Here is a 13,659-nt window from a genome sequence, read left to right on the forward strand (position 1 = left end):
CGGCACACTTGACCATCTCCCACGGCACACTAGTGTGCCGCGGCACACTGGTTGAAAAACACTGTACTAAATGAAACCACAAACTCCCACTAGATAAACAAATATTTAACCTTTGCTGAAATAAAATTGATATAGTTTTTTCTTTAAATTGTAAAGTTTAAGTTCCCAAAAAATGATAACAAATAAAGATATAAAACCATAAACGAGAAAATAAATTAAATCATTTCAACCTAAAATACATTCTTAACAAAAGTGTTGATATTACGTTGGTTAGATGTTAATTTCCAAAAATAACTTGTAAAAATATTATAGTCATAATATCAGGAATTGGATGAAAATAATAACTAAAATAAATATGTATTGTCATGAACAGCAAATACACAAACAACTAGGGATGTCTCAATCTGGGTTCTTTTTTGCCCCGATCCAATTCAGAGTCCTTCGATTTAATGTATCTGCTAATGCCGAGTCCCGATCCGATACTTTTGTTACATGTTAACCCTAGAAAACCATCGCCGGGCAAAACTATTTCGATGGATTTCAATTTGTCGCGTGTCGAGAAGTCTGTGTCTTCACCCGGGAAATCTCACATGTCCCAGGAATGAGTGGACCAAAGACCAAGTTTCTGGTGTCCTTTTAATTATTTTTTAGGAATTGTTTTTTTCTGACAATTTTTTCAGAGATTTTTGAGGTTGTTTTTAGGAACTTCCTATGTTTTTTTTTTTTTTTTTACACATCCCACAGTTGAAAATAAAATTATATCGGGTACAAATTACCCGGCAAAAGTGGCGGTGTAACTTTTTATAGTCTTTCACCGGTGACTGTAGCTTTAGTATCTTCTGAACTGTTGATCATTTTTGATCAAATATGATTCTTATCTCCATCAAAAATACTTTCAAATGACTCTTTTTAAATTGTTGTAGCCTGAATATGATGATGAGTATGACTAGCTACTTTTAATGGAACCATTTTTTTCATTAGGGTTATTTTTGAGTTTCTGGATTTCTTTTTATTTTTTTTCTGGAGTGTGCACCTAGCACAGCCATCTCTCTATTGGCAGCACAAAGAGAGCCATTCGTATAAAAAAAAAAGAAACAAAAACAGAGATTTAAAAAAAATTTACGGAAACATAAAACCAGCTGTCCTCACTGAAGAATCAAACACAAAATTCCAGTTTCAAAAGCATCACAATTTGTGTTTTTTAACTAAATTTGTATTTTTCTGGCACACAGGTCTCTTGCACAGTCTGCTGACTCAGCAGAAAATGCACACACACCTTTACGGAGGTGCTGCTGTCAAAGCGGAAAGACTTGGTCTGTCCATTTTCCAGGTAGACCTTCAGCACGTTCGGCATGAATAGAAGGGAGTTGTCCTTCACTGGATTCTGGGGGGGAAAAAAGGATTTATTGGTAAATCATTTATGTGGGCGTCCCATGAACAATGTCGGCGTGGAACTGACCGGCACCTGGCCGTTTATGATGACCTCTTCAGCAAAGCGCACTTTGACTGGGTTGGACTTCAGCATGGCCTTTTTGGCTGCGCTGATGAACGCTGATTTGGGAGACTGATCACCCAAAAGAAACATAAAAGTGGACAGATGGGAGGAAAGAGAGCAAGAAAGGCATTAAAAGTAGGTACAGTATTCAAGTTACAGTATAATAACAAAAAAAATCAGATTTAAGGAACAGAAAAGTGTTTTTAATACAAACTAACATTTTCAAGAAGAATATGAATGAGATTATGAACGTTTTCTCTCCCATAAAGAAGAAACAACTCAGCTCTCCTTGTCCTAAATTTGATTTTTTTTTTAACAATATCGGATGGCTTGTTGGCAGTTTAGTTATGACGAGTAATGAATTCCAGTGTTTGCTGCTGTTCCAGAGTTCTAGAGGTAACCGGCGTCTCTAACAGAACTGTTAAAAGAAACTAAAAGATCCTTCGGAGCAGGGGGTTCCTCAAAGTGCGGCCCGGGGGCCAATGGCGGCCCGCGTGAAGGTTTTTTTGTGGCCCTCAATAAAAGAGAGGCTCCTTTAAAGAACAACATTGTGTTGGCGAGGAGAAAAGGCGCTTTCAAGCTAAGACAAATGCTTCCTTTGTCGTACATCATGGATAAAGTCCTGTGCCTTATTTGCAAGCAGGTAAATGCAACGCTCAAAGAATTCAATATAAATCATCACTATGTTACAAATCATAAAAACTATGATAAATTTACCAGCGAAGAGTGCAACAATGAGCTCCAACAACTACAACGAGGCTATGCTGCACAGCAGATATTTACAAAAATGGCTAAATCCAGTGAAGCTGCGACAGAAGCTAGTAGCTACGTTGTGGCTTTGGAAACAAATGGCCCGGCGTAGCAAACCCTTAAGTGTCGGGGAGTTTCTAAAAACCATGAATGCTGAAAGTTAGCTGACATTGTTTGTCCAGAGCAAAAGAAAGTCTGTCAAATGATACAATTACTAGACGAGTCGAAGATCTGGGCAGCAACCCCCGACTGCAACTGGGAAAAACATCTGGAGGGCCTGGTTAACTGTAGACACTTAGTCATTAAAGTGATTAAAAACAACTTTTTCTGTTATCCATTTTTTTCACCAAAATTGTCTAATATCGAGTTCCTAATTTGGCCCTCCGCCACAAAAACTTTGAGAATCCCTGCTTACAATGTAGGAGATGAACATGTACATGAGTGCTTCTCCATAAGCATTCAACTTTTCTGCAAGGTTGTTTCAGACGGCGAATACCGCCATTTATCCACAGGGGATACCTTAGTGATAGGGGCCAGTCTAGTTTTAATGACATAACAGAGTATTAACATCGGTGCATGGAGAGAAGACCAGATGACGAAGCGTTAGAAAAGGCCTCAGCCGAGGAGGAATTAAGGATGCGAGAGCTAACTTCTCTGCGTGACATAGAGAAAGACCAGTTAAAAAAATACAAGAGTGATCAGAAATAAAAATTTCCTCAGAGAAAATAGAGTCAAAATGCACACCTAAGGTAAAAACAAGGTCGAGTGTGCCAACTTTAAGGTGTGTGGACCAAGACACATGCTGAGGAAAATTAAAGGAGTTCATGAGACTGCTAAGACCTCTGGCAAAAAAGGGTCAGAGTCGTCATTAATGTGCATATTAAAATCACAGACTATGATCAGGTTAGACAGCTTAAAAAGAGGCTGTTTGGTCCAAGTGGACGGTAGACAACAGCACGGTACAGAGGCTTCTTGTCCCCGACTTTGATCACCTGAAGCTCAAACGATGAAAACTGAGCAGCACAGGGGACGACGACTCTGGAAGACCGCAGCGACTCCCCCTCACCGACCCGACCCGACGGCCGAGGCCGTCCGATGAAGGAGTAACCAGCGGGGCAGAGTTCAATGAGAGACGAGTGATCGGAGTCCCGCTGCCAGGTTTCAGTCAGAAACATAAGATCCAAGTTCCTGGAGTCTATAAGTTCATTTAACAAGAACGATTTGTTGGCCATGGATCGGGCGTTGAAGAGCGCCATGTTCAGAGGGGCGGGAGCCCGATTCCCGTTGCCAGCGACCCGCGTCAGGGGGCGCAGGAGCTGAGGGTTAGAACCCGGGCCATCCGAGAATCCACAAACCACAGGGAGAGGCTACCAGGTAGAGCAAGAGCTTGCATAAACCGTCCTCAGGGGACATCTGGGTCGGTGGAAGTCACAGCTGTCCAGGAACGCTCGACGCCGTCTACCGGAAACTCCACACTTCCATCGGAGCCTGATCTTTACTTGGACGCCGGCTGTTTTTCCTCTCCTCTTCCACTGAGATCTGCGTAGCACCGGTAGGCCTTCAGCCAGGACAGCGCCTGGAGGCGCCAGACGTAGGGAACGAAGAACGCCGGCGCAAGAAGAAGAGGCATCTTTGCCAATCAACGAAAGTCGGATAGACAGCAGTGTGAGGCGGCCATAAACTAAGGCAGCTATAAAACATCGTTTGCAGAAGATAAAACCAAAAGCACAGAAAGAAACAGAACCGTAAATTTCTAAGATAGTGTCCTGCCGGCAGCGGCTAAGCCAAACGCAGGCGCCATCTCTCAACGAGGTGCCCTGAAAATGTTTGGTGCCAATTATAAAAGCATCTCAAAAGTAAACTAATGTGTGACTAGTTTCTCTAAATTAGCCATCCCTCTTCAATCCCCATCTGTCATTTTCCAAAACTCAGCTACTGCCACATGAACTTCTATCTTTCATCAAAAAAAGAAAGGAACTTCTGGAAAATCATTATGAAACATCCATTGGAGAGCAGCATTGACTCACAGGAAACGGCTGGACGACAGTCAGCAGGATGGATTCTTTGCAGCTCCTGAAATCGAGCAGAAAGCACAAAGTCAGGCAAAAAATGATGCTCACCGTTTCAGCAAAGGAGATGCCTGAGAAGGCAGTGGATGCAGTTTAAAAAAACAACTTTTTTATTCATTTCTTTTTATTAATGCCTGTAAAAATTAATTGAAATAAAACAGTTTGCTCCCATTTCAATTGAAAAACTAGCATGAAAACAAGCTTTAACATTTTCTGAAGGTGAAAGTCTAACAGTGCTGTTTCCTCTTTGTTGTAGCACACTGAAATTCTGGAATCATGAGGAAAAACATACGATTTTATGTGATTGAATTGAGTTTTTTTTTTCCAAAAAGGTGACATTTTATATTTAAAAAACACAAAAAAGCAGTGAAGCGTTGTTTACCTGTCTTGCGTAACGGAACAGATGTTTGCAGTTATGAGTGACGGTTCAATTCCCTCGAATGTGAGATGTTTAACAGTAGTTTAGATATTTGGTTTAAACTACAGTATAAAAATGTACTTTGTGCAAACACACAGCAGAGCTGCAAGTAGGTTGTCCTCAGGAAGAGGCCACCGTCTCGAATGTTTGCCTTCTGAAAATGTAAACGTCTCCCAGCATCACTGAGGAGCGTCTTGGGGAACAATGTTGTTGGTTTTTCAGTTTGTCGATTTTTAAAGGTGCTAGCATGTGTCCCTTTTGCTTGCATATTCTTTACTGAAGTATTGTGTAAATGGAATCGTCCGCTCAAGCTGAACCAAACAGTATGTCACGCAACATGAATAGATTGGGAATGTAGGCGCGGTTTACTGAAAAACTTCTGTTGCCAAGGAATTCCAGATAATTTGTGTTTCCTGAATTTTTTAAAAGTTACATAGACCTATTTGTCACTCCCAGACGACCAGAAAATAGAATGGTTGCTATGGAGATATAACCAACTTTAATGAATCCAAGGCAGAGATGGGGGACGTGTTGTAGCCTCTCAGCCAGTAAAGGCTGGGTCAAAAGGGGGCTGGGAGGGTGGGGGGCAGGGAGTACATACTAGTACATTCTAGTACATACTTGTGACTTTAACTGCTACTTTTTCTTAACAGCATGTGGATTTGTGACTTCTATAGGGTCTTACATTTACATCGGATGCAGAGTTAAGTCTTTGGTTACGTTGGTTTCTATTTGTAATGACATGGTTTTATGTTTGCTTTACATTAACGTAAAGATAATTCATCATTGAGGTCACTTCAAAAGGAACACGTTCGAAAAACAGGGATTGACCACAGACAGAAAAGTTAAACGCTCTAAAAAAGGTGGAAATATTTCAACGAGGGAATGAGTGAGGACGACCCAAAAAAGAAGAGAAAAACCATAAAGTAGTGCCAGCCTTTTTACTGTTGACAGAAGTAAAAACAATAAATAAAAAGCAGTTAAAGTCAGACCCACGCGTTGAAACCTTTACATAACCAATTTGCTTTGAAGCTAATCTTCTGTGCTGGTATCTCAGAGGTTTGAACAGCCACCAATCGGCTCCATCGTTGGTTCTTCAGTCTCAGTGTCCTTGAGCAAGTCTCTTTAGCGCTTATGGTTCTCAGCTGTGGAAAAGGACTACGCTGGCATCAGGAAAGGCATGCAAAGATGTCTACCTGACGAGATCGATGACTCGTTCCCTTGGAGCCGAGCTGACGGGTTCGTCGTTGATCATGATGATCTCGTCACCTGGCAGCAGCTTCCCCTCTGATGGACCACCTGCACACACCAAGAGAAGCATGCTGATCACACTGCTCCACGAATGCAGACAGGTGGCTTTGAGACAGTTCAGGATAGTAATATGCAGAGCGGATCTCTGGAAAGCAGTTCTCCACAGAGCGGACATCTTTACTTAGCTACTTCCATCGTTTAAACTGATTATTCATCAGTTCAGGTGCCTGATCAGAATTCAGCTTCAGTGATGAATAACAAACAGTGATGGAATCTTACAAAGAAAAGTAATCAAATGAATTACTCTTTAATAAAAGTGACTAGCAATCAGGAAAACTAACTGCATCTTAATCACGTATTTTTAAATCTTTCAAAGGTTAAGTGTCAGACAGTTTACATCTGTCGTCACTTTCTGGACAGAATTGTCTCTACATGAACATTCTTGTCTTTGACCTCAATAAATGTAAAGGGCTTATATCATGCAAAATTAACTTTTTGAGCTTTTAAGTGTATTATTGATTCTTCACAAAAAACAACCCCGAAGCAGTATTTTGATCCGTTCACGCATTTTTGAGTAGTCCTCTAAAAACCTGAACTCTGAGCAGCAGCCTCTCCCAATCGAGGAGCGGAGTCTCACATTGTGATGTCACAAAGTGAAGAACAGCCCCTTCCAAAAAGAGTCTGCGATGCCAGCACCGCCCCCAGGCTAACACACACTTTGTCTGCGGAGCTAGCGGTGATTGGCTAAAACTCGTCCTTTTTATATGCACATCCGTCTTTGCAAAAGGTCAGACGTTGCTCGTTTTTGTGGGAGAAACACAGACACGCTGCCGAGGCCGACTCTAGACTAACTAAATGAATTGGGCGAAACCCACAAGGAGAGAAAGGCGGAGCCTCAGAGATCTAGTCCTCTTACTTCCGAGTAGGAAAATTAACTGTAAAAATACTTTATAAAATAATTTGTTCTTTAGTGTGCCCAAGGTAATATATTACCATATATGTATATATTTTACCCTAAAAAAGCGTAATAAAAGCATGGTATGGACCCTTTAAGTAGCTCTTAAATCTCTATTTGCTTTTCCAAGTTGTGAAGGGTGTGTGTGTGGGATTGTGTTTAAAACTATACTGGCCCCAATTGGCACAATTAGCCGATCAAAATTGTTTGTTCAGTTGTTAACCCGCCCAGTTTCCCCTTTTGAAAGAGGCTATGTCCGATTTCTCTCAAACTCCCCTAAAAGACTATATAGTGCAAGACGATCCAGTGACCTGCACTTTAATGCGATCTGGACACATCATTACTACTTTTTTTTTTTTTGAACACCCAACATGATGTCCTCCGTTTGCCAAAGTAAAATCCCAATAAATGCAAACATTTTGACTAGTAATAAATCCACCGTGTTCGGATGTTGAAAACATTTTTTTGTCAAATAAAAAATGGTTCAAATGCAATGCATTGGGATCAGTTTTCACTAATCTAGTGAGCTTTTGATAGACACTAGTTTTTCGCAAATTCCCGGGAAATGTCTAGGGCACTGCATTATGGAATTGTAGATCTGGACACCAGGACAAAATGGCAAAGGCCCCGAATAGCGCACCAAGCCGTGAGGGAATTCAGGCACAACCTGAGTCTTTATTACACAAAATGTCTGGTAACTCCAATGAGTAACGGCTCTGTAACAAAACAAAAATGATAATTGGTTGGCTATTTTTATTATGTAACAATGATCAACAGTGTTACTTTAACCCTTGTGCTATCTTAGATGACCCCACCCTTACATTGACGTGTTCTCCCTACCATGACAAAGGTGGATAAAGGTGGAAAGATTTCATGTAATCCATGGACACCAGTGAAGATCACAAATCATTGAAGAAAAAAGGTTCAGAGCACTGTCTAGTGGGTCTAGATGACCCAACTCCCAACGTTAAAGTGCCTAGGATAGCACAAGGGTTACACAGTGTTAATGCACAGACTGAAAGGAAATGGATGTGTTTCTGTTGATGGCAGTGTGTAACTCGTCATAAACACACACAGTAATGATCAACCTATAAAATGCACTTAAAATCCTTTATTACTTTAAAAAAAAATCAACAGTGTGCCCAGAATGTAAATTCTGCTTGTGTTTATTGACCTGGAACACGGCACTCAAAAATCAGTCTAAATGTTTCGGTACGACTTTGGTCAACTGATGACTTGTGCATTAAGGGTATTGTAGTCAAGAACCTGGAGGAGTTTTAGTGTTTTGTTGAGCTCAAAGCACCTTATAGTCCAATAAAATATAGTAACTTGAACTTTTAGGAAAAGTTAGCGCCACTTTTTGAAACAGGAGCAAAAAGTTTGACTTTTCCCAAATGTATTTATAAATACACCATAACTCAAAAATTCCCAGTTCCTGAAAATACATATTTGAGGTTCACGAGTTTGGGTTTTGGTGCCTACCTGGTGTGACAGAGCGGACCACCACAGGTTTCTCACTGCCAGCCACAAAGCCAAAACCCAAGACGGGGTCTCTCCGCATCTCCACCAGACGGGGAGCAGGGGGCACTCCATCCAGGTGGACCTCTTCCAAGGAGCTGCTTTGGGATCCTTGGCTGGTAATAAAAACAACGAAAGCCTCTTTAATGAAGCGAATAAAAGCCCGCTCATCATGAGTGGCGTGAAAAGTTCCCACTTAGAAATGACATTGTGGGTAAAGGGCATTATGACTGATGAGGATCCATCCAGCTGCTCAAAGGAGGCTATCTTTAAGACCACAACGAGGTGCACATTAAAGGTCAGACATTGACTTTATCCCCACAGAAGCAAAAGCTCAAAGAGATAACAGTAAAATAGAAATAAACGACTTGTGGAGCTCAATAAGATGTTCATAAATCAGAGAACTCAGACGCAGGGTGTTTTAGGCTTGAGGGCTGCCTCTCCTCCTCCTCCTTTCATAAAACGCCTCAGGTTTATGATGTGAAACCAAATTGGCACTTAAAGGTTTATAAAAGTCCAAAGACTTTCGAGATTAAAAGTCCTCTTTTTACTCAGCCTCAAGAAACTTCACTTTGGGCATAAACTACAAGAGCCAGCTTGCACCGGTCTGGGGGTAAAACAAATATCAACTACTAAGTTGATGGTTTGACTCTTGGCCTCTCAGCTTTGAACGAGACACCTAAGCGACACCTTTGAGTTTGGAGGGTGAAGGAAATGTGTGCACACACTGTGTGAAAGTTTACTTAAATTAAGCTTTGTGTTTTGAAAAATCAACACACAAAAAAAGTAGTTTCACTTAAATAACACAATTTAGAATCCCAAAAAATAAGATGAAAACAAAGGAATTAGACATTAGCATTAGCTGAAATAGTGAGCATCTGAGCTCTTCCTGGTTTGGTTAAGAAGCAATGCAAGTAAAGACGTTAAGTAGTTAAAAAAAAGAAAAAAAGAAACTTCATTTTATCTCTATTGGAAAAAGTGTTGTGTTAAGATGTCAAAAGACAGTAAAGGGAAAGGCAATATCAATATATACAGTCAAAGGGCTATATAACAGGCTTTAATGCTGACCGAAATGTTTATCTACGTGGTCAGGGCTACTTTTGGTAGCGCTTCCTAAGAATCATTTCTAGTAACTATTCAATGTTTTTCAGTAAGCTTGGTCCACTCTCAAAAGTACAAAGTACAATGTCAAAATAAGAATTGTACCATATGCAGCTCTAAACCAAGAATTGTACAGATGCATTTATAGATTGTTAAAGTCGAACCAATTTTTAGCCATTTTGTCACAAACAGGTGTTTAGACTGTTCTAAAATACTGAAGAACGATAAACAAAAGTACATTCTGTAATTTATTTGAATTTTCTTTGGTTAAAATAAGTATATTTCTGTCTTATTTGGAGGCTTATGGTTAATTTTCGGCCACGCTTCCAAAACTAAGGGCAAAGTATTCTATTCTAAAACGATTTGAGTTTTAAAATGAGTTTGTTCTGCACAGTTTTGGCATTACTAATAAAGATATTGATGCAAAGTAGAAAAAGTACAAAGTAACTAAAATAGGTAAAGAAGAACCCCTGTTATATTGTGGGTTTTAAACCAGGAAAGTTATATATTTATATATTTTTTTAACATTAAGTCTTTGTCATAACTGTCCTTATAGAGGAACATGGACTGTCTGTGGCTGAAATTGGGCAAACCTGTATGGGGCATGCAGGTGTTCCACATGAAATATCAAGGCCATGCACTTCTCGGTGAGCCTGTAGTACAAAAATATTCATTGACGTATTTTTTTTTTATGAACGCCAGGTCATAGGGAACACTAATGCAAATTTTCAAGGAGCCCAGACCTGCTATTCAAGTGATAATTTTGCACTCCTTGCATGCAGCCTGACTATTAGAAATTAGGAAATTAGACAGAGCGTAGTTTGTGATGGCATCCTACGGGCGTCCGATGGGCCCTCGCGTATCGTGTGCACAACCCATGCGTGCTGTAAGGAGCTAATACATGCACCTTTCTAACGACTAGAGCATGGCATTAGGACACCATCTGACAGCGCCACCCATACGTCATAAGAGCGAGCAACTTCTATTATCCTTACAAGTACTTCTCGATACACTAACCACATGCACGACAATACGGTCCATTTCAATGACGTCCCATGAGGTTGCCGTACAATTCTCAAGGGAAGTGGAAGAAACACCTACTCTCCCTTTAAAGATGGAGCCGCTCCTTTTTACAACCCAAAAACCTGCAGGACTCGTACAGGTCAACCCCCTGCATGGGTGTATGTAACTAAAGCTGAAATTATAGTTTAAAATTGGTGAAAGTTCCCTTTATTTCTAAACTATTATTTTCTTGATATCCCTCTAGGTCAAGGGTGGGCAAACTACGGCCCGCAGGCTGGATCCGGCTGGCCTCCACGTTTGGTCCGGCAAACGGAACAATTTTTTTAATTTTTATCTGGCCACACGATCAAGACGTGACATTTTATTCCCTCCTTCTGCAGTCTGTGCTCCAACCTGAAACCCTCTAAAAATCACTGTCAAATAGAACTTCTTAGTCTTCCCTTTCTACGTCGCAGTTCATCTTTCGCGGTTTAGCTCATTCTTTCTGAGCGATTATGCTGCATTTTTTTTAAACAGCGTACCCTGTTCTGTGTCCTGATTGGCTGGAGACCTTGTCAATCAATCTCCTCTGTGCCATGTCTCCTGTAAGAAACACGGAGCTCTTCAGATCTGCAGAAATCTGTAATCGATGATCAGCTCTTTGTTTTCATCCTAAGATCCTGGACTTAATTTCTATGAAGGTTTGTGTATTTAAACCAGAGAAAAGGTGTGAAAATGTTCATGTCTGTGTGAGAAAAGTGTAGAAAGTGTGCAGTGAGGAGTTTTACTGCCATAAACGTCTGTAATCAGACTGTGGATTTCATCGATCACGGTTATTTGTAGAACGTAACTCCTGCACTAAACGAGGGAACAATGTATTGGTGAAAAGGTAGATATATGCTTAGCTGCAGCAGAAGACAGAGAAATGTGCTTTTTTCATTGTTACTGGATGAGAAACAGACGTGAAGGACACAGCTGCTCAGTTTTAGAACAAACTGAGACGTGTGAGGAGCTGCAGCCCTCAAAGTCTCAGCGGGAAAATGACGGGAGAAGATCCACTATTTATTGTTTTTTCTTTTTAATGTATCTGTATATTTTTCCTGACTTTTTGTCTTTGAAAATCACAGTTATTTGGTTTTTTTTTTTTTAAATTTCATAAATAGTGTTATTTATTTTATTAAAAGGATTGTGAATTAATAAAACTTTATTATAGGGTTTCACAATAAAAGAAAGATATATGACCCACCCCTGCTCCAGGTTGTATATGTCTTCTGCAGGGGACATTTGCTTTTGGATATATCTACCCTTTACTAATTTGAAGTTCTCTAGATATGCTTAAATAAGGACATCCTGGCCTTTTCATGTGTTTGGGTGGGATAATGGGAAGTTTGGTTTCCTGGAGAGATAAAATGGAGTCTATAGAGGTCATGAATGAATGCCCTGGTTCTCAGGAGGATCATGCTGGATCTAAGGTATAAGGTAGCTGTTTTTCAAAACGTTTTTAATTTATAAAAGTCGATTACTCCTCCATTGCATTTTTGCAGCTCAGGCATCTCCCATAGCAACAGTTGTTTGATGTTTCCACATAAGTTCTGCTCTGCTGCTGCAAAGTCTACAATAGAAAGATCTTAACCCCATGCATAACTACCGGTGACCTTCTTCTCAGACCTGCGTGGATTTATTCACTGATATCCATGTCGTGTAGACATTTAGTATTACAATGTGTCGTATTAAATCTTCTCGGTCTGGGTCAATCTGTACCTCTGTTTGACTCTCCAGCCTTGATTCTTTTTTCCTCATTCTCTCTTCCATTATCGCAACGCTCTGTATTGTACATAAGGCGGAGAAACCTCAAACTAAATCTGTATGTAATGAGGCATGTTCTAATCTGCGGCGCTGGCTCATCTTCACTGTCAGGGTTGGTAGGGTTTAATCCCACAGAAGGACAGCGCGAGCGGCAAGGGGTCAGGGGTAAGCCGAAATAAAAAGATCGGATCCTGGTCATGTAGTAAAAGAACACGCAACCCCTAAAAAAAAAAAAAAAATCATACCTGCCAGGAGATGATTTTACCTAGTCTTTTTGTCTTTTAAAACTATCCAGCAGTCGGGGGAAATGAAAACATTGCTGTAAATTGCAAAAAGAAAATTTGCAACATTTCTTTCGTTCCGAGGACCAGATGGTACAAAGAGTTCACCTTATGGTCAAGCCGTACAATGCAAAAGTCATGTACAAGATTACTTCCTTTAGCAAAAGTGCTTTTGAATTATTCAGAAGGCAAAAAAAGACCAAAAAAACAGAACAGAACGTCATTTCAGATTCTACAGGCTTCAGTTAGCATGTTTAAAAATGATAGCATATTAAAGTTTAAAGGTTATGGAAGCCTAAATAGACTTAGTTTGGATAGACTGCTGGACAGTAATCCCTTCTAAAAGAGTCAGTGCAGCCAATTTTCAACAAAGTTGTATTAAAAAAAAGTATAGATTTGAAGTAATAATTAATTTGTTTATATAACAAGTCAGTCACACTGCAATCATGCACTACTTGTTGGATTGCCTTGCACCCACATGTGCATTGACAATAAAGTTGAATCTAATCTTGATGTTTGGTCAATGTCTTTTAGGCTTTTTTTCATCTTAAATGTATGGCGGCGGTGGGATTATGACTAGGGTTTGTTTGAAATTTCTGCAATTTCTTTACTCAACAACAGATTTAGAATTAAATGCAAAGTTCTTTTGCGTCTTAATTTTTCGCTTACATAAAGATGTCATTTAGGTTATCTAGGGATTTTTCCCTCTTAAATCGTCAAATATGAACCAGAGGACTATGACATTGGCAGATTTTTGAAACTGTAAAAACTACAGGTCAAGCCAATTAAATCAAAATAATTTCTCATACTTGTGACCAAGAGAATCAACTCTTAGGAGAGACGCCACGGAGTTCAACACGGGAGCATCGTGGCATGCAGCAGCCCGGCTCAGGCCCCGAGGATCACTGCTAAAGACTCTTTAGGATCAGACAAGCGTCTCCGGCTGGAGCTCCCCGGTCAGCAGCATCTTCCTCCCCCCGTTGGATCCTGAAGGAAGCTGTCCGGTTCCACTC

The 13,659-nt window shown here is 40.3% G+C and overlaps 1 protein-coding gene across 6 annotated transcripts in view; it reads right to left on the reverse strand.

Moving 5' to 3' along the window:
* Window positions 1–13,659, reverse strand: part of LOC101160883 (FERM and PDZ domain-containing protein 4) — an 82,007-nt gene that overhangs the window by 16,452 nt on the left and 51,896 nt on the right. For all 6 annotated transcript variants that reach the window (XM_078932025.1, XM_078932030.1, XM_078932015.1 and 3 more), the window contains exons 3-7: window positions 8,421–8,572; window positions 5,929–6,031; window positions 4,273–4,318; window positions 1,460–1,564; window positions 1,277–1,384 (exon numbers count right to left, since the gene is read on the reverse strand). In XM_078932025.1, the coding sequence (XP_078788151.1) occupies window positions 1,277–1,384; window positions 1,460–1,564; window positions 4,273–4,318; window positions 5,929–6,031; window positions 8,421–8,572 (514 nt within the window). The remainder of the gene's footprint in view (window positions 1–1,276; window positions 1,385–1,459; window positions 1,565–4,272; window positions 4,319–5,928; window positions 6,032–8,420; window positions 8,573–13,659) is intronic.

Source organism: Oryzias latipes, chromosome 2 (assembly GCF_053564925.1).
Source record: "Oryzias latipes strain Hd-rR chromosome 2, Olatipes_Hd-rR_3.1".
Classification (NCBI taxonomy): domain Eukaryota; kingdom Metazoa; phylum Chordata; class Actinopteri; order Beloniformes; family Adrianichthyidae; genus Oryzias; species Oryzias latipes.